The sequence below is a fragment of the Pocillopora damicornis genome, chromosome 14 (genome assembly GCF_964200805.1).
Source record: "Pocillopora damicornis chromosome 14, jaPocDami1.2, whole genome shotgun sequence".
Lineage (NCBI taxonomy): Eukaryota > Metazoa > Cnidaria > Anthozoa > Scleractinia > Pocilloporidae > Pocillopora > Pocillopora damicornis.
The window spans coordinates 11,713,532-11,738,194 of record NC_142683.1 but is presented as its reverse complement, the minus strand read 5'-3'; the positions used below and the strand labels follow the sequence as shown (position 1 = coordinate 11,738,194).

The following is a 24,663-nucleotide window of genomic DNA, read 5'->3' as shown; positions in this document are numbered from 1 at the left end:
TCAAAACATCAGCTTTAAAAAACTCTTCACAGTGACGAATTCACATTATCAACTCAGTTGATAAAACCAAATTATCTTGTTATCCCCCTTCTTCATAGACACAGCGCTACAGTTCCTGCAGAAACTTACCCCCTTTACTCATCAGTCAGTCAGTGTGTGTATCATTGAGTGTGTTTGCTGGTCAGTCATTTATTCAGGCAGTAAGTCATTAACCCTTTAACCCCTAAGAGTGACTAGCATCAAATTTCTCCCTACAATATCATCACTGAATCACACATTAAGGTCATGAGAATAAAGGAAATGATCACCAATGAAAGAGGCTTTTGATTGGTAAACAAATTCTCCTTGTCAGCACCTTTGGAAATGTATTAAGAACAGTGTGGAGAATATGCATACTGATGTTAGGGTGTAAAGGGTTAAGATATATCAGTGAGAGAGTTTGTCTTTGGTCCATTCTGTTTATTTATCAGGTAGTCAATTATTTGAGTGATCCATCTCTATAGCAACAGTGACAATCGATAGAGAGTATATTTTTTATTGTAGAATTGAGATATTTTGAATTTCTTACTACATTATACCTGTATAACAGTCTTTTCAAATGTCAATCCAAGCTTCATAAGAAAGCAATTTAATTTTTGAGGATAAATTCTCCTTTCTCAAAGAACAGAAACACCATAACTGCATGGCAATTCAATTAATCTTTAGAGAGCTAGGGTAATTTGTTTTACTAAATTCTAAATAAAAATTAATATTTATTCTTTGGTTTTGAGTATTTAATACGTAGTAAATGTAATAATTTCCATATCATACTGTATACTTGCAGAATGAAATAAAAACAAATGAGATAAATGACTGAAATTCAATGACTGAACTATGATTTGCATGGTAAAAATGAATTAAACCTTTTGATAACAAAACAGGAGCAAACAATTTATGTAGAAGTGATTGGTTGTATGAAATAAGGACTAAAATAAGTCTTTTGTGCTTTAGAAGCAGTAACGTTCCTATAAATGTGTTGTATAGAGTTCTTTCTATTTTTAGATGGTGAATTCTATTCCCCAGACTTGAGATGGTGAAGAAGGGCATGGTGACTGACCTGCAAACAGAAGGAATGAAAACCAGGTGAGACATTTATCTTAATTTTTCTATTAACTATTTAAAGAAAGCGACAAAACTTTCAAGTCTGTAATACATGTTTTGACAGAAACTTCTGTCATTTTCAGTTAATTAATGTACAAAGTGTTGGAAGTTGAATTATATAGTAAGTAGAACAATGCTAATTATGATAAATAGTGACAACAAGAAAAGAGGTAAAGCATGAAAGTGTGAAAATTAAAGGAATAGTTTTAGATTTACATGGTGTAATTGTTGATTCAAGGATGGTTGTTCTCTTTGAATATGAATAGCTTCTTTTATCTTAAGTTGAAAACTGGTAGAGGCATGATCTAAAACATGGAAGTTATCTGCTGAACACAAAGCATGACAATGTGCAGAATCTTTCAGATGCTTGAAAATGAATCATCATGTCATTATTTTTAGGTGTCTTGATCTGAGTGCTATTCAAATATGACCATATCAGCACATAGTATATTGGTCAAAGATAGATGTTTGCTAAGCAACTAGTATGGCATATGTGGTATATTCCTTCTGAAAAGTGAATTCATAAATGCAAACCCTTGTTTCTTTTACTTTCCAATGAGTTACGATCAATGAAATTTCATATGAACTTTTTTTCACCCTAACATCAAAATGCAGATTCTCTATACTGTTCTAAATCCATTTCCTAAGGTGCTGATAAGGAGAATTTGCTTGACAATCTAGAGCTTCTCTAGTTAGTGATAATTTCCTTTATTCTTGTGATCATAATGTTTGATTCAGGAGTTACGCTGTAAGGAGAAATTAGCTGCTAGTTACTCTTGAAGGTCAAAAGGGTTAAAACATGACTGAAAAATGTATCATTAGGATATTACACTACAACGAATATGTAGGAAAAAAATCAAGGTTCTGAAGAACCCCCTAAAGTTGTGACTTTCGAAAAGCACTTTGCTTGTTGGTGGTTCATGACAAACTTGGTGAGGTTTTGCAAAAATTTAGACATAAAATGACTGAGAATTCTTACCTCTGAAAAGATTCTTCCTTGTTGCATCATCGGCTCCTAACTCGTGTCCATAATTACAAGACCCATTCGCCCGAGGCTCCTCGCATCCTTGCAGATCTTTGGTATAGTTTAAGAAACTGTCAACTGATGGAAAGCGTCGCAAAGGAGACTGGGATGAGCCTTGATAAAACAGTGTACCTTTGTCGCTATCACCATGTCCATTTTCTTGAGTCGTTCCAAAAAAATAATGTGTGCTCTCGTTTACGAGAATACGCGGACAGGACAGTGTATTGCTGCAGGCCTTTTTCAATTTTCTTGAGTTACTTTTCTTCTCATTGTAGAAAATTTCTTCCATTGGAGGATTGTTTGCTAACTGTTTAGTTTTAATTTGAGCGTCAGTTTTTCTCGGAGGCTTCTTTGTGTCAGTGTTACAGGAACGAGTATCAGCCGCCTCTGGCGTATAAAAGAATGGCAAGTTAGTAGGCAATCGACGCAATCGTTTTTTTTGTACTAACAGTTTTACGTTTGTATCCCCTGCACTATGTCTGGTTTTATTAAGTTCACGTTTTGCCGAAGCCACCGAAAGATTTTTAGCATCAAGGGCACTGCAATAATCTTTACTGGAGGTTGAAATCACTTGCGACGTTACAATGCTTCCTTTGTTTGGCAATATTACGGGTGTATGTGTTTCCACAACGTGCGTACTCTGTGGCTTGAGCGGTTTTTCAGCATTAAGAGTAGCCTGTGATAAGTCTTCAGCTTCTTTGACTTGTCGGGTTTTAGTGCTTTTACTTCGCGGAAGCGTAACATTGTACATGGACAGTGAACGGGTCACACTTGGACGCCGAGACTTTTTTTCAGTCTGTGTGATCGCCTTTTGAGAATTTTCAGCTTGAAGGGAACAGTCGTTTTCACCTAAAAAGGTAACATCATGCATAGATTTTGTCCTGCGATGCTTGAACTTGGCTTTGTCACCACGGCGAAGAAGTGACAACTTAGAGAAGAGGTTCCGTCGCATTCGCTTTGGTTCTTTGTCTTTGTTGTAGTCACTTTCGTCGGAATCGGGGGAATCATACTTTGCCCCTTCACTATCATACGTCGTTAAGTTGTCGCTTGGTTCCGTTTTTTCTCTTTCTGATAATGCAGTTGCCTTTGCTAGCCAATCCTGGAGTTTTCTGTTTACCTGGCTAGCAAATTCTTCACGGTCCTCCATCAGAGGACTCCGTTTAACTTCGGACTCCATCGGTAGAACTTCGGAGGGGCCATCAACGATGTCGACTCCCTCATCGGCCATCCCTATTTCTAGAGAAATTTTCTTGCTGGACATTTCGGACGATACTTGGCTCAATTCAGCATCTTCTCTATCCGAGTGCAGGGCTTCACTTTCAGAAGACCGCTCAGAAGGTGATTTTGAAGCATTAGCCCGAGTTGCGTCTCGTAACTTTTCTGTGAAATAAGCCTCCAGTTGATCAAGTGATTCCCTTTGGACCGGCACTCGATCTTGTAACTCAGACCCACGCCTCGACCTCGACTCGTTTTCACCGATAGAGTCTGAGTCTGAGCTTGTTGCCATGTTAGAAAGTTCATGTAGGGCTCCAAGGAGTTCCTGCATCTCAGTGCCCAGGCTTCCTCGACGTTGATCGTGTTTCCTTGGGGTCTCTGTGTCAATTGCATTCGTATGCACCTCTTCTGTTCCTTGCAAATCTTGCAGGGAATTCAACAACATATCCATTTGACTCTCCAGTCTGGGTAACTTTTTGGTCGGCACAGGCCCATCAACGACTGTCTGGTGAGCTGCGATTGCATCTGCAGCCTCTTTACGCTGTGGACTTGCTGGCGGGGTTTTTCTTTTAAAGGAATGCGAAAACTTAGTAAGTGCATTCATCAGGGAGCCTCGTCTTGGGTACGAGTCAATGTCCAACGCAGCGCCACTTCGTGGTGACGTAACAGTACTACTCGTAAGGCCGTTGGATATATTCTCTATGTTTTCCGTGCTGAGGATATCACCACTTGAGCCCCTTCTCTTGACTTTAAGGGGACTAAACTTTCTATCGCTTTTGTCCATATTTGGGGTCAAAATGCCTCCCTCTGATCCACGCCTACCAAGCCGTTCTGGACTGACAAGTCTGTCCAATCTGAGTGGATTTGGTGAGTCTGGAACCGTTGACCTGGTTTCACAGGCATCAGCGATATCAAGGTGTGAAGACCATCTTGTCATTGCCAAAGGACTTTTGGGTGCCTTAACCTGATTGGCTCGCACGCCTAGAAGGACTTCACCACTTGATCCTCGCCTTCCCATATTAGGCGATGGTTTTCCCAGTCTACTGGTTTGTATGCTCAATAGTACCTCACCACTGGACCCTCGCCTGCCCACATTAGGGGAACGTTTTCCTTTGGTTAAACCATGATTAGCATTTACGTCAAGAGCTTGAATGACCTTAGGTTTTAACTTGCGTTGATTGGCTGGTGAGTCAGGGGTCACCGGAAGAAGCCTTCTAACTCGTGTTGATTCATCCTCGCTTGTCGGGGATCGGGGCGCGTCTTTTGCACCATTTTCAGCATTTCTTCTCCTCAAGTTAGGAGAGGTGGGATTAGATGAAACACTTTCAAAATTAATATCTGTTGAAATTGCCCGATGTTGAGGTGAAGATGATGTATTGCCCGGGACAAGTTCTTGCAAAGCGCTGTATAAATCCCGTATTTCATTGACAGATGCAGATACGCGGCGCCTTTCCAACATGGCGGCGGCACGCTTGGGATCCATTCCTGACGGCAGTGCCATTTGCTTTCCACCTTGAGGGACTGTAGGAGACGGGATCTCTGTAAAAATGAGAGAGAAAAATAAAAATGATTCTTTATACTAGTGGTTTTCCTATAGATTGGTCAGTTGCAGGTTAGTTCGGGTTAAAAATATATGAATTTATGATGTTAATTTAGATTTTTCACTGACATGTTTCGTTTATATTTGGGGACATCATGTGAAGCTTAATTTTTTAGCTTTACGTATGTGCTTGTGTGTGAGTTGAATGTGATTCATGGTTTTTCAGTCAACGTAAATTGTTCTTGTAAATACATTTCCTGTTTTGCTCCACGGGTGCGAACCCAGGTTGCCCTTTAACCCGTGTAATTTACAAACGAATCTAATCTCAACTCCTGAGTGAATTATTGCGAAATGTTCTTTCGTGATCGTCGTTGATTCATTATTGCAAGAAAGTAGACCAACTAATAAATTATCTAATTCCTCTTGCCAAAAGAATATGTAAGTGTGTGTATTGAAAACTAACTTTGTGGACTCAATATATAAAGTCCTCCAACCTAGAAGCTAATGTTTGATTAAATCTAAATCTAGTGGCAGAAAAATATTGCTCAGGCTTCTTGAACTGTGTCATCTTTTACCAAGTAATTAAACAAATTCTTTTTAATTTTACTCTTTAACTGCCTTTGAATATTTTGCCCCGGTGGTATGAATTATGGTTTCAACGTTTACACGGCTTTTACGAAGATTTCCTAATTGTAAGTGCCCATAAGCAGTATCACAATTAGCTGGATGAACGACTATTTTTATTTGTTTGTGGGTAAAAGAAAACAAAAAGCCTCAAGAGTAAAAATTCTGGTGCACAATACTGAAACTTTAGTAAAAATTTGTTTCAAACCGCGTCTACAGGTAGATACACGAAAGGTGAAAGTACGCCCACGCTGTTTTAACAATTGGCTCGTTAAATAGTTGATTGTCAAGTCAACAAAAATGTTGAAAAGGATAATAGTTTCAAGGAAAGAAGAATATTTAATCAAGTAGTCTCCTTAAGTTTCTTGAAAAAAATCTGCTCATGTATCACACCTGACAGTATAATGATAAATAATTCGCCAACACTGCTGTAGTGTCTCACTTTTCAGCCAAAAAGAATACAAATACATTTTTTCCGGCTTTTTATCTCAAGGCAAATGTTTGGAAGAAGGCTTCCTGTGTTTACTTGTTGACAAAGTGATTAAGATAATTGAATCATCGTCTTTCAAATTGTTAATTGAACCAGATATGAAAAAAATCTGCAAGTCTAACAAGGCTAGAAAAGAATGAAAACATTATTCCCTCGTACGAAAAACACGAAGGATTCGTTTTTAAATCACTGCTAACGTGAAATATTACAAAACAAAAAGAGCTGCCGGGAAATAAACAAACTGAAAGGTTTGCAACATTTCTTACAAATTCAATATCTTTGTGGTCAAACTAACCTTGCGGCAAAGTGAAACTGCAAAACATAACTTAAAGACAGTTGATAACAGAAACATTCAAATGTCTAAGAGATTCTGCAAGATCTGTGACAATTATTTTACCCCTCATGGCGTATAAGCGAAGAAGGAAAGAAACTTTTGTGATGGACAGTGTTACTTACTTGGAACGCGCAATTTGTTGCCATCCATATCTTTCGCTCAAATTGCGTAATACGAAAGTTATTGCACCGCTGTGCAGAAACGTCATGAGGTAATGTTGAAGATATCAAGTCTTTGAAGGGCTATAATGGAGTGAAATATGGCGCTATTCGAGTATACATATTGAGTTTTTGTAGCAAACCAATGCCTTGATGAATTTCAAGTAGTGTTTTGATAAGTAGCATTGACACCTGCTGAATCATGTGACGTAATTCGCTGATAGATAATAGCTTACAACGGGAGACACAAGAAATTATTTATATGGTTGAACCACTTCGGTTGTCCTGTTATAAACATGATGTGTGGGCAGTGTAAGTCGAATAAAGAGGTATACAATTTTTTTAATTTTATAATATTAATTTTTTTGTATGTTAAGATAACTGCACTTGGCCTCACTGAAAACTACATAGGCTCAATTGTGCGTTTTGCTTTTCTACTCGCTTACATAACTGAGAATATCTGCGTGCCATAAATTTTGGTAAGTTTAAATGTTTATAGACTGGTGAGTCTCAGGAAGTCTAATGCGTTTTTAAAGAATTATGCTCGCGTCATAAAAAACCTATCTCTTTCGTATGCAGTGCGAAAAATTGTAAACATCCGTAGGATAGGATTATTTAGCTTTGACGCATATTTTAAATAAGTTTTTTTTTCCTTTTGTTCCATTGCTGGCGCCCAAGTTCTGTGACCCAGAACCGACATCAAGTGGTTAAAAAAGGTTCTGCTTTAAGTTCATGGGTAAACGTTGAGTTGGTCTCTGAATTATTAAAGAGGGAACGTTCTTCATTTTACGTCTTTTGTGTTGCATACATTACAAATGAGAGAAACAAGGATATGAGCTGTTAATCCGCTAATTCAATAAGTGATTTGTTAGAAAGATCAATAACTTTGTTTCATCGACTGATAAAGGTCAGTAACAATTTAAAGGAAATCCACTGCGCAAGTTTCAATAGTTGCAGCACTCATAAAAGCAAAAGCTCAGAGAATTATGTCTCCTTTGTGATTAAAAAAATAGCTGCTTTTGTTTTCGAGCCGTATGTGGTAACCAAAGTATGCGGGCTGTAAAAGATGTCTCGCGCGGAGGTACGTGTCAATCCAACAGGAAATAATTTTCGATATTTTTGCTTGCACAGTTCAGATAACATCTTTGCTTGATTTTTTCAAGTATATGGTTAACATTTAAGCATTTCATGATGCTTAACGGAAGCTCAAATTGAACTGATAACCAACAACATCAAATATTAAAATTCACAAAAGCCATCGCCTCTCACCAGAAATTGCATTGTTTCCCTCGTCGCTGAAGCCCTCACGATCATGATAAAGCTCATTATCGCCCCGTTTCACACCTATCATGTGGTGAAATCTCATCTTTTCAAGCACAAGCGACCACATGATTTCACTGATGAGTTATTAACTGATCATTTGATGTCCGGAAAGAAACAGAAGTTGAAGTGTTTGACTCTCGCACGTCCGTTCGTATTGTTTTGGTTTCGTTGTGTAAATGGAAAAATTTGCTGTCAACAATTCCACAGAGCGATGACACAAAGGCAGTAGCTATTGACAGTAGCTATTGTCAGCGTTGTTGCCTCATAATGTCAAAAGAAAATCTAATGTACACAGGCTACTGAATTAACAAAATGAAGAATAAAGGAGAAAGAGAACGAGTCAAGCTGGGCGCTCTCTAGATGGCAGCAAAGAAAAAATTCTTGAAGAGGATTTGAAAAGCGAGACGTGACCATTGTTGACATTGTTTTGGCATTAGTCACATTCAAATGGGCGACAAAATTTTCTTTTGAATCAGTCACGTTCACATGGAGTAATATCTTCCCTTACGGAGTGTTTTGATTCGCTCTATATTTCATTGTTTAGGTATTTTGCATTCTTTTTCAACTCTTTGCCAAATTTGCCCTTCTTTGACCTCTTGGGTCGTGAATTGAAGCCAGGTTGATCGCCGGTGCTGTCTGATCGTGCGGCGAGGGTAGTCTGGAAAAGGATTGTTGTCGGTAGTGTTGACTGACATTTAGGCAACGTGTGCGGAAGTCATCATAGGAGTCTGAAACTGTACTTTAACCGATATCCCGATGCTTAAAAACAGTGAAATTCTCTCATTGTTTTTATGACTCGACACAAACATAGAGAAATGGCAGACAGTTTCATGAATCACGAATTAGTTTGTGTATTATTCCCCTTGATATCCAAAGCGTTTTATTGTTAAAAGCTGTTGTAATATGACTATTACTTCCGTCTGATTCAACAAGGATCTGAGATCTTTGCGCCCGTTTATTATGCGAGTTATAGTGTGGATTACATCTCATACACCACTTAGAGCTTTATAACTCTTTATAACTTGTGTAGAGTGTGTGCAGTGTTTCTGAAGCAAGTGTACATGTTACTTGAAATCACAGAAACAGCTTTGGTTTTTTGTGATTGTGTTATAAAACTGACCTCACTAGTATTCAAACCTCGAAGAGAAGAATAAATATTATTTTGTTTTCGTTTGAACTAGTCGAATTGGCTGAGCACAATTACTGTGTTCTACTCTCCGCCATCAAACCTTTTGCGCGAGACCACTAATCCTTTATTCCATGATAAATGCAGATGATAACGTGTAAAGGAGTTTAAAATTAGATTATTGCATTTGATAAAATGCTGATGCAAAATTTTCAACTTACCAACTCAGAAATCAAAGATTCGGTGCCTTAAATATGTCTGCGCCATCGTAAACCAAGTGAACACAACGACTATTCCTTCGAAAATCCTGATAATCTATCGGGATAGTATTACTGACTAATTATCGCCAAATTTCGATCCTGTCACCATTGAACGTTGGAGGTAGTTTCGAAGGTTGTAGAATTCTGTAGAATTGTTCCTTTCAGTGGTTTTCCAAGCTTTGATTGTCTCAACGAGGTTCTATACAAGGATTTTACACGAATGACATTTTCACGGTTATTTGACTTGAAAGGATTACTTGCGACACTGGGGGTAAGCCTTGGGAAGACTCTTTAGAAAATATAACAATAAGTCATTACGGTCCGATTAATTAGTTCTCGATCTATTACGATCTCGTCCTCTTTGTACCAAACACAATAAACGTTTTAGAATTATGTTAATGAAGTGCGAACTGATGTTTTCATCAGTGTCTTTGTATCTGCGAATCGAGGCAGTTAAGGGGAGTAGAAGCATGTTCAATTTACATTTCTCACTGTAGACACTATGTTATCCTTATACGCAATACCCGAAGAGAGCAGTCTTGTAGCGAAGGGTTTAGTTTACATTCACAATAAAAGAATATATAAAATCCTTTTGTTGGTTGGCTTTATTAATCTGAATAACCGTGAAAGCAAGAATTATCGTGTTGGAGGTGTCTCGGTATGATCCGATTATGACCGAGTATGCATTCGGAAGTTTCCGAAATTGAAATTTCTTGAAATTTCGTTTTCGTCGGAGACATGAATTTGTCGACTCTCTCGCGTCATTTTGATCATAATTTCCATAATTTCTTAAACATTTTTGTGTCATGTGTCTATAATTTCATTATTTGTTTGTTGTCGTCACGCTCATGGTGAATAATTTTCCTCGCGAAACCAAATTGAGCTTTTCGACAAAATTGAAGAAATTTTTCTAAACGCTTGAGACAGGCTCACTTTGCTTTTCCCTTCGATGGAAAATTTTTGCGCCCACCATATGCAGAGTAATTCAAATTGATAGCGGTGAGGAGACTTGTCAGTGCTCCACAAATGGCAGAACTCTTCGACAAATTCTCTTTAATTCATGCAGCAAGGAGAGCGTACGAACGCGAGATTAAAAGATGTGATCTGGTGATATTCCGTTCCCTGTGAGTGAGTAAGATTGTCTCTACTAAGTTATGTTTTTATTCGAAAGAATCAACTGATTATTAACCATTACTCACCATGATACCGTGCGAGAAAAGTCGATCGAGGATAAATTGTGCCAAAATTAAGCATAAGGACTTTTTCACTGAAGAATAAAGGAACCTTCTCTGGATAAAACAATTATTATAATTTTTTTTTAACTTACAGGATAAAGCCTATCAGACCAAAATTAAAGGTTACAGAAATATTTCTAAATCAGATAGCATTCCTTCTCAGAACTATATTTGTTTGGTACATACCTAGTGTATCAGTAGAACTCTCCTCACGGCTATTAACCTTCACCATGCTGGACTTTCCACCTTTTTCTTTGTTTGAATTTGTCTGTTAAAAAATGAATATGAGAAAGTATTTGGTTAGATCAGCAATCTGGAACTCTCCATGACTTTAATTCATGTAAATAAGCTGTCCAAAAAAAACACTGAACGGACCGTCATGAAAAACAAAATTGCAGACATACGTCCATGTTTCGAGGAAAAGACGTTTACGAAAGCACGGATGCAAATTTGAAGATAATTCTAACGCTACCGGCTTAAAATAACTAGCGCGCTATTCTTGGATATTGAAACTTGTGGCTGAAATTGTGAAAACCAAAAATATTTGGCAGGTTTAAAGTTTGGGATCAGCCGCGAGTCACTGTGGAGAAACCGAAGGTTATACAACTGCGTCAGTCACCTGGAAACCTTCCGCATATACAAACAAAAACTTATTATAAAATTGAATAAAGGGGGTAAGTTTCTAAAGTAACTGTAGTGCTACGTCGATGGAGAGAATAGCAGGGTAATTTAGTATTAGCGTCAGAGCGAATGACGAAGGGCTGACTCTCGAAACTTCAGGTTTGGAACTCCTTATGGTGGTCAATTTACATCGTCAACTAGGTTGATAATGCTAAAGTACCTAATTATAAAAAATGAATCATTGTTTTTCTAAGTATTAAATTTCTTTTTCGAGACGGAAATTGGGAAATATCGAAAGACACACAAGAGTTGGGAACCAAACTAATAAAACGAACAAACGTGACTTCTTTCCATTCATTAACCCTGATATTGAGTGACAAGCCTTTAATTTCGGTATACATCGACGTGCATTGAAATCGATAGGCAACGTAGCGTAAGCTGAGTGCTTCCAAAACATTCAGGAGACTTCGCAATGTTTTGAAGTGTTCACTGGTTAGAATTCGTTCCCGTGCACAATCGTAAATTCGGAAACGTGCGTATGGCGACTTCTTTCTGGGCCCAGTTTTGACCTGCCAGATAAAACTTAATTTACTGTGTTATGTTAACCGAACACAATGTTGAGTATTGAAAGATCAAATGTATTTGTCTCGAAAGTATTTGGATAAGAGTGCTCGTTGAAAGTGCACTCTTGGTCTGGGTGAGTCTTCATGAGTCGATTTCCTTACAATATTGAAAGTGAGCTTTTAGAATTGAATGTTAAAATTAACAAAGAGCATTTTCTTACGACAGTAGTTCAAAAGCTTTCACAGAGTGACTCAGAGATTCTTAAATACTATCGGTTCATACCAGTGAAACCACTTAGCGCTCGCAACGAATTTAAATCTATGTCAGACCGAATTTTTGACTTTAGAGAGCGCAGACTGAGACTCTGGGGAACGAGGAAGAGAGAGCAAAATATGAGGAAATGACAGAATTTTTACCTGAAAAGTTATACTTACATATCCTGAATTGTCTGATGTGTTCTCTTGCTTTTAAGACGAAATAATCAGAGTTTAATCACCTTCCTTATTCAAGAGCATGTTGATATAATGCACTGGGAACAAAGCTGCGACGTTTTGTTTGGAACCTCAATACACCCCTCCGAATGTATAGATCAGTTTCCGGTTCATTTTTTTAAGGCATTTTTTCTCTTTTGTGTCACAATACGGCAACTAAACCCTTGAGAATTTAAACCTTGAGAAATTTAAGACGATGTGTCAAACTTTCACCGTTCTATATGCTTTCACAAAGGTGCGAAGCGTATTCATTATTTGTGGAGTCCTAAGAGTATCCGCAAATCTATGCTTGAAAACTTCTTTCATTGTATGTTTTATTAACAGCTACACTATTAATTACGGTCATTTGTTCGTAAAGTTTGGAGCTCTAGATGGTTTCCTTTAGATATTGTAAGCTGCAAAGCTTTTGAGATAAAACTGTTTGTTTCAAACTTTCATTCAATCGCGCAAGTAATCAATTTAACAGACGAAGAAAAGTAAAACTCAAATTTTTTCTTGGAGGTAATCCAGTGCAGTTGTGTTCAGTCTTGTAGGCAATCATCTTTCCAATTCTTTTAAGTAATAACCTGCCTTCGACGATAAATTTGATAAAGTACTGATCACAAAATACAGAACATAAATTTTTGTTCTCCTTGCTTTTCAAAAAAAAAATTGATTGCTCCTGTTCCTTGTCTTTGATCATTTCCCAAATTCTTCAAACGTCATATCAAGATTAAGTATGATCATCATTTGGGAGTGTTCATGTCTAGATCATAAGAGTTATATTTCTTTAGTCGAATGACCCCCCTTTTTTCTAGAGCTGTCGCGTGGGTTACGGACTAAGTGAAGTTTTCAACCGAAATAATTGTGTCTGCATTCTGTGAATATTGATTGTTCATCTCTCAACCAACACGATACCACATCACGTACTCATTGAAACAGAAGAGCGCAGAAACTGTTCGCTCAGAGAAAACTTTACGAAAGTTTACACATTTCTTGATTAATTTGAAATGCTTCAGTCGGAAAATTTTCCCATAATGTCATATTTCTCTTTGTGACAACAAAGAATATGAAAATTAGGAAGCAGATATATTTGATTACTCAGCCTCATGACTAAACCAGAGATTTCATTGTTACGCAAATTTTGAATTACCGGAGAGGCGGTGTTTCGCTACTGAATCCTTTATAATATTTTTTTTGATTTTGCCGAGAATGCAGTGTTGCATGAAACCTCCTATTTGCTTTGAAAATTAATACTCCTTGATTGCATCAAAAAGACCGATTTGTGAAGTATATTGTGTTTATACAAAGTCATAATTGACGGTCGCAACATCGAGTTCGCCGCAATTTACGAAAGAAAAACTTTCGGTGCTCTTTAACTTCTTCTAGTAAAATACTTTCACATAAGACTGGTTTATTCGAGAATCGAAATGAGTTTGCAGTCGTCTAATGGTTTAAGGTAAATAAAGTAATTGAAGTAAGGGTTATATTTAAATTTTAGGAACAATTTACAAAAGAATTGTATCGTTCCGTCATCACTTTTTGTGTGTAAGTGCGTAGTGAAACGTGAGAGGCCGTAGACATTTGTAGCTATATCTGAAGGAAGTAAATAGGAAAGAATTAAAAAAATTAGGAATAAAGTACTTGACTGTATGTGGGCCGATGACGTTGGGCATAAGTCAGTGATTCATGCTAGCGCGTGCATGAATAGCCACACACCGGGAACAAAATATAAACGAAGAATAAGAACATGATATAAAACAGCATTGTTAATGCCCTGATCACTGGGCATAAATTGCTATCAAATCTATGATGCAAGTTTACTTGAAGTGAATTTTTTTAACCTTCTGCTCAATCGTCTCCTATTTGTGATGATTCGTAACTTTAGTTCTGTATAGTTCTGAATTTTATATTTCAAGTAGTTGTTTTTTCTTACTGAGAGTTTTCAATATCGCATTTCAACAGTTTCTAATGAATAATTTTAACTTTTCAAACTTCAGGAAAATTGTCGATGCCGTAAGATATGTCGTATAAAGAAAGATATTTATTTACTTCTCGACAACGCAGTCGAGGGTCACAGGCTTTTCCTTTATCCAGTATCATGAAGAAAGTTTGATCCTTATTGCGCAAATGAGCTTAGAATTTACCAAAATATGTGATCTACTTACGTAATATGCTTTAGTTCTAAACGTTCTCGTCTGGTTTAAATTTTCCTGTGTAGTTTGACAATCGTCGCTGTGGCTCTTATCACAACCAAACATTGACTAACAAGTCTGATTAGTCACGTATTGACTCACTGTTAATTCAGGACTAAGCAACGCACGACACCGTACTTCAAAACATTATCTTGTTGCGAGCATTTCTTTTGTTAATGATATGACGTGTTCATGGTGAGATAAATTCAAGCGACCGTGAGTCTACAAAATTAGCCGTGCTGAAGCGGTGCGTGTCTGTTCAGCATTCATACTCTCCAAACCTAACCAATTGTAATATACATAGTAAAATGGACCCTTCTCTGAAATTGAAAATCTGTGTTGGGAAAATTATTCACTTAGCAAGAAATAACACTGTACAACTAGTATGTATAGACAATATTAATTCATTACAACTTAGATTATTGGAAAAAGTGTTCATTAACAAGCACTTGTATTATCACTAGACTTGCATTAACTTTTAGCCATACAAATGCCTAATTCTTTAACTTTTTTCGTTGGCCGAGAAGCGTTTCTCGTTAATTTCACGACGAGCAAAAGTCCTGATTATAAAGGAAAACTTTTAGGGAAATTTATGTGAATTTTGATGTTATCTTTTCGGACAAGAAGTTTAACAACCAGGTTTCCAAAGAATGAGCAGGAAAATTCAAACGTATTCCAACGAGCCTCTAAGCCTGTTTATTATTGAAGAAAGATGCGAATCATTTCAGTTACGAGCGCGGGAAACAGAGAAATTTAAGTCTCCCACGAGAAATGAAGTCCTAGACCTTCGGCTTCCACGTTTCGATGCTCTACTTCTGGTTACAGAGAACTTTGGGATAAGCTAAGACATTACTTGGTCCTATGCGACACACGTCCTGCGTCCTGCCTTCAAAAGCGATTATGACTGAGTGTTTTAGATCCGAAGTGGTTTATTACAACCGCGGTCTTAAGATGGAGAAACATGTGTCACACCATGTGGGCGTGTACATAAACAAGTTGTGCGTCAGGTTTAAAAGAGATCACCTCTTACCTAACAACAAAAAAACATTTTTGGCTAGTTGCAAGGAAACACGAAGTTATTGCGACGAAAAATTATGGTTTTGTTCCCTTTCCAACTCTTTTGACTTGTTTTGAAAATGCTTTGTTAAGACTTGTTCTACTACGTCGAGTAGCTTTTGAGTGCCAGGTCCTCCGTCGGTTTTGTGATCCAAAAATGTTTAGATCCTTGAAGTCCTTCTGCCTTTAATTAGTTCTATTCATTACCTGTTTATTCGCTTATTAGACATAGGTATATAAGCTTCCTAGCTATTTGAATGTATTAACTTAATTACTGGACTAAACCTTTAAGAAGATCAGAAATGTGATATAAACCTATGATGGTATGGTATTCTAGCAGCCATCTTTACCTTGCTCAATCTTGTGTTGTATAAAGGTGTGATATCCATGTTAAACATTGATTTGTTACCGTTTGCGAAATTGAAACAGCGAAAAATGGAGAGTTGTTCGCTTACTACTAACAAGGTCCTTGAATAGGTTGGATTTATAAAGAGGTGCCGCAAAGTTGCCGACAAACCTCATGTCAGTATTCGAGTCGGCCCGCCAAAAAATTACCGCACTGTCTTTTTCGGCCGCTTTCAAATGTATGTCTCTTAGTGCACCCACTGGCTTATCGTTTTAGGATAGGTTACATAATCTGGTTATCCAGTGGACGTTAGGTTTCTGATTTTAATGGTTCCATTTTTTCAACGAAAAAGTTTAAAGGGGCAAATTGGCCTTCTGTAGAGGAGTACATTAAGGTTTGTGGACATGGATTGTTTCGAAATCATGTTTTGTTGGATCTTTATCGGAAGTTAAAGAATGGTCTACTTTTCCCTGAAAAATTCTTGGAATTGTTCTTATAAAAAGGAAGAAATTTCCTGTTGAGTCATGATTAAAAATTTGGACTATTGTTGTAAAGTTCAGACGACGAGTAACAATTTGGTCATCAAGATTTTTGCGCATGTGCCACCAAGACTTGGTAATTATTTTCATACTTCAACGAGAACAAGTCTCTCAAACGCTGCAAATTTTCCTATAATAGAGTTTCACGTAAGAATGAAAGAAGAAAAAAAAAAAAGCCTATCCCTTCACCTTTAGGTTTCACTTAAAAAAATCAATAGTAAAATTAAAGTCATTAGCCGATTGATTGCGCTCACACCTATGCAATCAACATTTAGGTTACACTCTGCAAAAAAGTTATACTTTGAAGGCTCACTCTAATATCATACCTTGATAGTCGAGTGCATTAACACACTGACACAACCTTACAACCCTTTACTTTTTTCCAAAGTAAGGCTGAAACTCGAAACGTTAGCTTTTTAACCGCATTAGGGTGGTCTGTCTACCTAGTCTGGTTGTCTATCAACCAAATGTTTATCTTGCCCGCCAACTGATCAAAACTTATCAGCGTGCTCTTGAAGTATTCACCCATGTTTGCGCGTATTCAAAGCAAGAGCAAACAGGGAGCGCAAAGCTTGGCCTTTGCTAACGCGGTAACCGGTTACTGAAGGGGTAATACCCAGTGCTTACTTTGTATTGGAACAGTTTGGAGGCTTTTAGAGCATCCAAGGGCTAAACAGTTGAAGTAAAGTATAACCAAAATGCTGTAGGTCATGTATGCATGGCTAAGTCGGCACAACTATGAAACCAGAAAATCAGATTTTGATTTAAGAACTGCTCAACGCGCACCAAGAATGATCCGAATAACTCCCCCAAGAAATAAAGTCGTTAAATGTTCATGATATGCGATGCAAGCTTTGGTTTTTTTCCTCCATCTTTGAGGCGCCAGTTGTTTGATGTCAAGCGTTGCTCTCTGCTCAAACGCTTGTAAGGTTGTCATTTCTTTATGAGAAAATCTGTGCTGTTTGATCGTGATTCGCTGATTTCATCAGTGCTTCGAGGATTTGATTTTAACAAGGTAACTAGATTAGGCAAAGAAAGCCTTTATTTACTTTGCAAGGCTCCTATAGACTGAAATATCTGATGTTAATCCTTTGCAACAAGAGACACCAATCCCCTAATCGTCTTTTTATAAGCTATTCGTAATGCTAGAGGTCAAACACTGATGTTTTTTTTAACTGTTTGCCCTGCATTTAGAAAATGTAGAACGTTAAATTGTTACAGAAGTAAACCTAGCATCATTTTCACGTTGAAATCAAAATTTTTTTTAATAGAAATATACTTTGCAGTCGTTAATTACGTAAACATACGGTTATCTTTTATGGTATAAAATGACTGATCTTACAGATATTATCACAGCTTATCACATTTTTTCATTGACGTCGCGAATCTGTTTTCAAATACTTTTCTTTTTGAAGATAGCAAAGTAAGGGGAAAGGTGGTAACTTTATATGCGAGCCGAAGTTGTTTGCCGTCTTGCAAGTCACATAGTGATGTTTCATTCTGATCACAATTTTTTAATCACTAAAATTTTCCTTGCTTTAAACATGTAGCTTCGTAGCTCAGTTGCTAGTACCTGTAGCGCCCAACTAGTGCGTAGAAGGTACGGGCTCGAATCCTGTCGAACCTGAATTTTTTTAAGGATTCTTCTATGCAATTGCTAAATTTGGGGCGACTCCATTTGCGAGGATCACCTCTTTGCTTGCTTTTCATTTCTGGCTTTGTTCTCTTCAGTGTCCGGGAAAATGTTATTTGATATCTGTCTTTAAGACTTACATTCTTGAAAAAGTTAAGGCATAAGAGAAATAGCCCATAAATCCGTATTGAATAAAGTAATTTTTAACCAACTTGTCACTTGTGAAAATTAATACAGACTGATACAATGTTTATATTGACTATTTTATTTTCGTCTCCCAACAGTCGCCGAACACGTCTGCCAATATTCAGCCATTTAACCACCACAAGACGTGCACTTCGTTACCACGTTAACTGAGCCATACTTTGATAAAAACTGCATTTTGAAACAATACCCAAAGTTCGACATCTCGTTTTTTCTCAGACTTTTTGTGCTTGTTCTACATTGATATCAATTCTTGGTAATACATTATGATTTATTTTGAAAGCAGATGTTTACTTGTTTTTCACAACTGCCGAAGATCACTACTCAGAATGGTCGCTTAAGGGGGTAACATTTGTTGCCACGGTTACAATAACAAGATAACACATATTCAATACGGAGTCCTCTTGAAACCCATGGCGAAGAAAGTGAATATTCAAAATGAACATGCGGTTGTAAGCCAAGTTATAACATTGTGAAAATGTATCGAAGAATTTTTTTTCGGTGCTCTCTTGTTGCGCACGACTAGTTTTTGAAATGAAATGTGTATTCCTCTGTTTTATTACAAATATTAGATATTGGTTCTAAGATATGTTTAGATAGCAAGGGAATGTGCTGAACATTACTGAAAAGTTGAACTAATATTTCTTTGGGAATGATAACTTGGCAGGTGGCCTGGTGACTGTCGAAATCACCCTATTTTTGCTTGTTATTGAACTGAAAACGAATAAATAAATAAACAAAAATCTTGCATTGATAAAGTTTAGATGATCTTGATGGTTTCGGCGTGGATCATCTCATTTTTTAGTTTACCTTTTTGTTGTGCTATTCGATGAGTCAGACATATCTAATCATTAAATGCATCCCTGTATATTCGTAAAATATCTTGGTATTCAATAAGTATAAGTGTACTTTAAGTAGAGTTCCTGTCGACTTAGTTTAGAATCACGCAGTAAACCTTTTCCATTCAGACTTATGACTTTATAAGATTTTAATTCATGGTTAGAATTTATCAAGGACCTTTAGTTCCCAAAAAGGCCAAATTAATTATCCTTTTACCTGAGGCCTAAAACTCGAGAACGCCTTTTTAACCGCGCAGACAGTCTTTATCAGTGATATCGACTGACATATCTCACTGTTATGTCTCCGCAAAGTACAAAAAAGACATAACCTCATATTTTTTGTATGACATTGTCGGGATCGACCGGATTGACTTCAGCACCCATTCAAGAAGATAAAGCGTGTAAAAATCGTAGGATATAAATGAAGTATTAAGTACAAAAGATGTTGAAGAATAGCTATTGAGATGTTCTGCACTCAGTCAAAAAACGTCGAGCCAAGAGAGACACTTATCTTTTGCTATCGAAAAAAATGGGTTCTTTCATGGACATTTTACAAATTCAACATTACCGTTTTTTCGAGGAGAATTTATATCATTGCTAGGTGTGCTATTTAAGAAAATCAGGTGAAGGTACAAAACAAACCTGTTCCTTCAAAATTTTGAAAATTGAAATACGAGTGTTATGGCACGAGGTGAAAAAGAGCTCGGTTTTAATGAAAGTTTTTTAACTGATAAAGAACAACTTGTATTTAACTTACATCTATGGTTGTGTCATTTTACTAGCAACAGGAATGTACGTGTAGCTATAAAGGGGTTTCAAGGTTTTGTATAAACCATTCTTATGAAAAAAAAAGAGAGAGACACTTGATGATAATTAAACAACCATCGCGTGCTTTTCCACTGAATAACTATATCAATGGTATTTTTTTCAAACTTGCTCTTTCCGACAGGAGTCCTCACAACTCAATTATTTTTATTGACTGTTTTCAAAAGATACCCGAAATAGCATTTATGAGCGCAATTAATGACAATTTCGTGCAGAGCATTATTAAATTTTCTTTGCCAAATTACCTTCCTAACCTTTCGGCTTTCTGTCAACCCAACCTTGATTTATTTTTTACTCAAATTATAATGGCAAAAAGTCTAAAAATATAATTGAATTACTCTTCCAATTAATGATCTAGGTAAAAGGAAATCGTCAGCTCTTTTGTTAAAAGTCAAAATGGTATTAGTAGGGATGCAGTGTATTAATTAAAGCCTGGATAAACAAGTACGTGAATATAAGCAAAGATGAAATCAGTTATTTAGGAAACATATTCGAAAAAAAACTTGCTTTGTTATAGTTTCGATTACTTTTGCTTGAATTATAGTCACGAGGTGAATAAAGAGCGTAAGTTTTTGATAAAACTATGGTGCTGCGTCGGTGGGAGAGTATATCAGGGTAATTTGGTATTATCAACTGAGTTCATAACGTAGATAGGCCACTGTAAAGAGTTTTAAAGCTGACGTTTCGAGCGTTAGTCCTTCGTCAGAGCGAATGTAGTTACGAGATGGCTTGCAGTTAACAATTCATGTTACATAATTATACATGTTAAACCTTTCTGCGGTTGGGCTCTGGCGCCCCATCGCTTTGATTTCCGGTATATTGTGTCTGTGCACAAAACCCGCAAAACTAAATAACTTGCTTAACATACTTAAATATTTAATGTCCGTTACTAATTTTAAACCTGTGTAACGAAAACCTAAAAAAAAATTACGAGAGAGCATTTTGTTATTATCAATGCATGATTTTAAATAGTTCATTGGCAGGCAATATTTTGAAGTATTATGGATAAAAGAAATTCATGAGCAGTGTTACCTAATGTCACATTAAGTAAGAAAGAATTCCGAGATCGTCAAAATTAGGAGAAAAGTTGAGTTTTGATTGAAAAAAGTGATGGATTCAACCGCCAGAATGGTCTGTTAAAAAAAGAAACCTGAAAATCGAACGAAAAAGCAGCATAACAAACATAAAGTAGCATTTGATTTATTTTTGCTGATTAATTTTAGCTAACGATATTGAAAGAGTGTATGAAGCAAGATAGCATAGCGCCCTCCACCAAGAACACGCAATTTAAGCTTGCCAAAAATAACGCAGAATTCTGACTTTACGCTTCAGTGTTGCATATTTGTGAGCTAATTTTATCTATCGTGACAGTTTTAAAGAATTTTAGGCGTCGAATATTGTCCTTATTAACCAGCCTTGAAAAATCTCTAGTGTCATCGTATTTTTCTCACTCGGAATTCGGAAGTACATGGGTTAAAGTCGCCATGGTAACATGAGGAAACAAGGGTTAATACAGTAAAGGGTTTGATGTCCTTAATCTTCTTGAGAGCGCCTTTCACGCTTACGATGGCACGATGAATGCATTCCTCAATTTAAAAGTTTAAGTACATTTCTGGAAGCAAAATAGAATGAGAACTGCCAATAAATTTAATAGCATTTGATTAAGTGTTCTTCAAAGACTGCTGCAATCGTTCAACTTTTCACAATGGAAAATATCAGTATACTTAGAAGTGAACTTGAAAATAAGAAAGATCCCATCGATATAATTAAGGACCATTCAGACGGAAAATGAAATTATGAAATAATTTCCAAAAATTTCTTTTTTGTTTATATTAGATAGCTGTATGTATATGTTGTGGTTCAATTTTATCCTTAGTTCAAATTCTATTTTCCTTTGTTTCAAACTCATTATCATACATTACAATACCCAGAAACAAAAGAAAAGAAAATTTGAACCAAGGATAAAATTGAACCACAACATATATACTGAAGAAAATTGATTGAAATATTTGTTACGAATTGAGATCGTTTGAATAAGTATAAAAGTAAGCAAACAGGAAAGAATACTAGAATTATTGCTGGTTTTGTAGAAAAGAGCTATGGCGTATTCCGTCATACTCAAAGGAATTTTGAGTTTTGAATATTTTATCCCTCGAATCCATGCCGAAATCGCAAAAAAGAAATTCAGAAAACCTGAACATAGATTTTCCAAGCTAAAAGATATTCTTGGAAAAAATAATTTCATTTTTTCCCTTTTTTTACGTGCTGCCGGTATAAGAAAGGGCAGTTGGTCATTATCAACTGACATCCTTAAATCCTCTGTGCCTTTTTTCATTGAAACGTACTTCCTTCCTAACTTTGCTAATCCCTTTTGTTATCTATTGAGACTCTTCCCAAGTGTATTTGCACATTTTCCATACCAGCCAGAATTAAAGTAGACACAAATGCGCCTAATCCGAGCTTTGGAAATTTCTTCCGATTACTAGGAATAACACTTGCTGAACACGTAGAAGAAAACGTTACCTTTTACTAGTGTCAAATGCTGCCTTATATTCTTTTGTATGTTGGCCGTTACTGTGATAACATAGTCAGATTTGATCACTTAGAATAGTTTAAGAATTAGCAAAGAACAGGAAAACTCGATGACAAAGTGACTTCCAATTTTTTCCTGGTGCTATAAGTTTTTTTTCTTTTGCATTTGTATTTTTGATCAGTCATTCAGTCGTAAGCAATAATTTAATGCTTCTAAAAAATCGATTTACTACGATTTTTGTTGTGTTAACAGATGCTCCTATGATAAATCTTGAGATGAAATACTTAACATCGGTTTTTCACGCCCCCAGCACATTTTAAAACTCACATCAAGAGGCTACTGCATTACTCTTCCAGAAACTTGTATACGTCTTAAGGCAGTTGATGTAAATTTTCTCCTGCGAATTTTTGTTCCGATTCAGACCTCTTTGGAAGCAACCAGGGTCGTTGTGCTCACGTTTCGATCATGCTCAGGCGCCGCTTGAAAACAATATCTAGTAATATTGCGTATATTTTTCACAATTTGGTATCATTTCAGCCGGTAAAGAATAGCAGGACCTGGATTTGTTTCAATTTGTCTCGAAAACATCGTTTTGTGGTATATATTCAAACTAACTATACGACCCAAAGTCTCGCCGAAAAAACAGTCATGGACGAACAAGTCACGTTTGTTCATCAGTTGTACTGCTGAAAACGATTGTGATTTCTCGGCAAAATTTCTCCCAAATTTTACACAATTAATAGACACAAAATAGTAAATAGAATTACCTTCGACTTCTTTTTTCTTAAACTCATTCTGCTTGGAAGCAGGGGGCCTCGGAACCACGTCCTCATTTTGTACAGTTACCTCTGTGCACAGCAATAAGGTTCAATGTTTACTATTGTACATGCTCTTTGTCAATGGTAAGTAAATGGAGTTTGCGTCCTTAATCAGCATTCTTTGCTATATTGCCTCTCGTGGTTAAGAGGATTGTTCAAATTCCGTCAGATAGCATCTATGCTTTCAGCTGAAGCCAATATTAATATTTCAACTTGTGGCCCGATGTTTAGCTGCAAAGTTTGACGATCGAGCGGAGTAATATTTAGATGAATGTGTGGCATGTTTTTTGTGGTTTATCTAATTAATCCTGTGTCAATCGCAAAAGAATACAAACTATTTCAAAGGGTGATAGGTTAAAAATCCCGTCCGCCGGAAACGTGACTTTTTCTCGCGTAAAATTGATCGCGAAAGTGACCATGCAGAGCGATTAGTTTCGTAAAAGCACGCTAAATCAAAAAAGGCGGGAATTCTTACGGTTGTCAACAGATTTCCCGCCGATATTCATTGTCCACCACGCGCTCACAAAACAACCGTATCTGATTGGTTTGACCGCACGGCATTGGAGACCATTTAATTTGCTTGCGCTTGAAAACTTTTTGCGAAAACCGACTCAGTCAAAACTTTCTTTACGTCATAATCCACAATTTTGCAAAGCACAATTGTATTATTTCTGTTGATGTATTTAGAATGCAAACCTTGCGGCCGCATTGAAAGATTAATTCAAATTCAGTTCAATTTTCCGTATTTTCTTTTATGTTTGTTTTGTTCAATTTTATGTGGTGTCATTTGATCCTAATAACTTCAAGCGGCCTACTTCTAAGGCTGACTTAGAAATCTTTGCCATTCCGGATAGATTTCCAAGAGTTGATGAACAATACACAGCATGTACGTAAAATACTCAACTAAAGCGCTTCGTGATTTAATACATGTTTAGAAATCAATGAACTTTTGTTCTCCTAAGAATCATGTTATGAAATCTAGTAATTAGGAAACAAACGTCGATTGAAGGCTCTACAAGACAATTATTTCTTTTCCTGTGGGAGGGTCATCTGGCACATTAGGTTGTGAATTATTTTTAACTTCAAAATTCGTAATCAGTCATTCCCATTGAAGTCATAAGCTGCCATAGGTTATGTTTATAGCATCTAGGGTCTATTTTAAGAAAATTTTAGGAGTCGGGTTGTTCAAAGAGACTAAAAGTTCACGTATCCCTGGCATCAAAGACATCAAAGGGTCAAGAAGCCTGTGAAAGGTATCAGATGAGGTGACGCATTTCACTGCCCCAGTAAATATACCATCGGGCGCCCAATTTTTCCGAACCCGAAGTCTTTTGGTTAAAATCATTATTGCGCCCTTTAGAGCGGTTCATGCAATTTGACATGTTGGATCACACTGAATGATATTAGCTGCACTCTTTCAGCTCTTACGTAAGAGCAAAAAGACTTTGACACCGTGCAGTGAAAACGTTTTGGGGTTGAAAGGTTCTATGATATAACAAATTACACTCGGTAAAGTGTTTTGAAAATTCGAGCTCTTTCTGTCTTGTTTTA

The 24,663-nt window shown here is 36.8% G+C and overlaps 1 protein-coding gene and 1 long non-coding RNA gene across 13 annotated transcripts in view; one reads left to right on the top strand and one right to left on the bottom strand.

The window, feature by feature from the left end:
• Positions 1–519: 519 nt before the first annotated feature.
• Positions 520–23,384, bottom strand: LOC113682766 (uncharacterized). 10 transcript variants are annotated; one of them, XM_027199950.2, is made up of 4 exons: positions 23,062–23,384; positions 10,656–10,737; positions 2,120–4,918; positions 520–1,096 (listed from the first exon to the last, which is right to left on the bottom strand). In XM_027199950.2, exons 1-4 carry the CDS (start codon positions 23,125–23,127, stop codon positions 1,038–1,040), a joined length of 3,006 nt encoding a protein of 1,001 aa, XP_027055751.2. In that variant the 5' UTR covers positions 23,128–23,384; the 3' UTR covers positions 520–1,037. The 10 variants fall into 10 exon arrangements, with proteins under 10 accessions (XP_027055751.2, XP_027055750.2, XP_089050427.1 ...); XM_027199949.2 differs by lacking the exon at positions 23,062–23,384 and adding an exon at positions 14,293–14,526; XM_089194301.1 differs by lacking the exon at positions 23,062–23,384 and adding an exon at positions 12,089–12,208.
• Positions 1,019–24,663, top strand: part of LOC149034448 (uncharacterized) — a 39,886-nt gene continuing 16,241 nt past the window's right edge. For 2 of the 3 annotated variants that reach the window (XR_016183056.1, XR_016183058.1), the window contains exon 1: positions 1,042–1,122. This is a non-coding gene — a long non-coding RNA (uncharacterized LOC149034448). Of the gene's footprint in view, positions 1,123–18,177; positions 18,856–24,663 lie in introns of those variants that run through there. The other variant, XR_016183057.1, reaches the window with a different exon arrangement.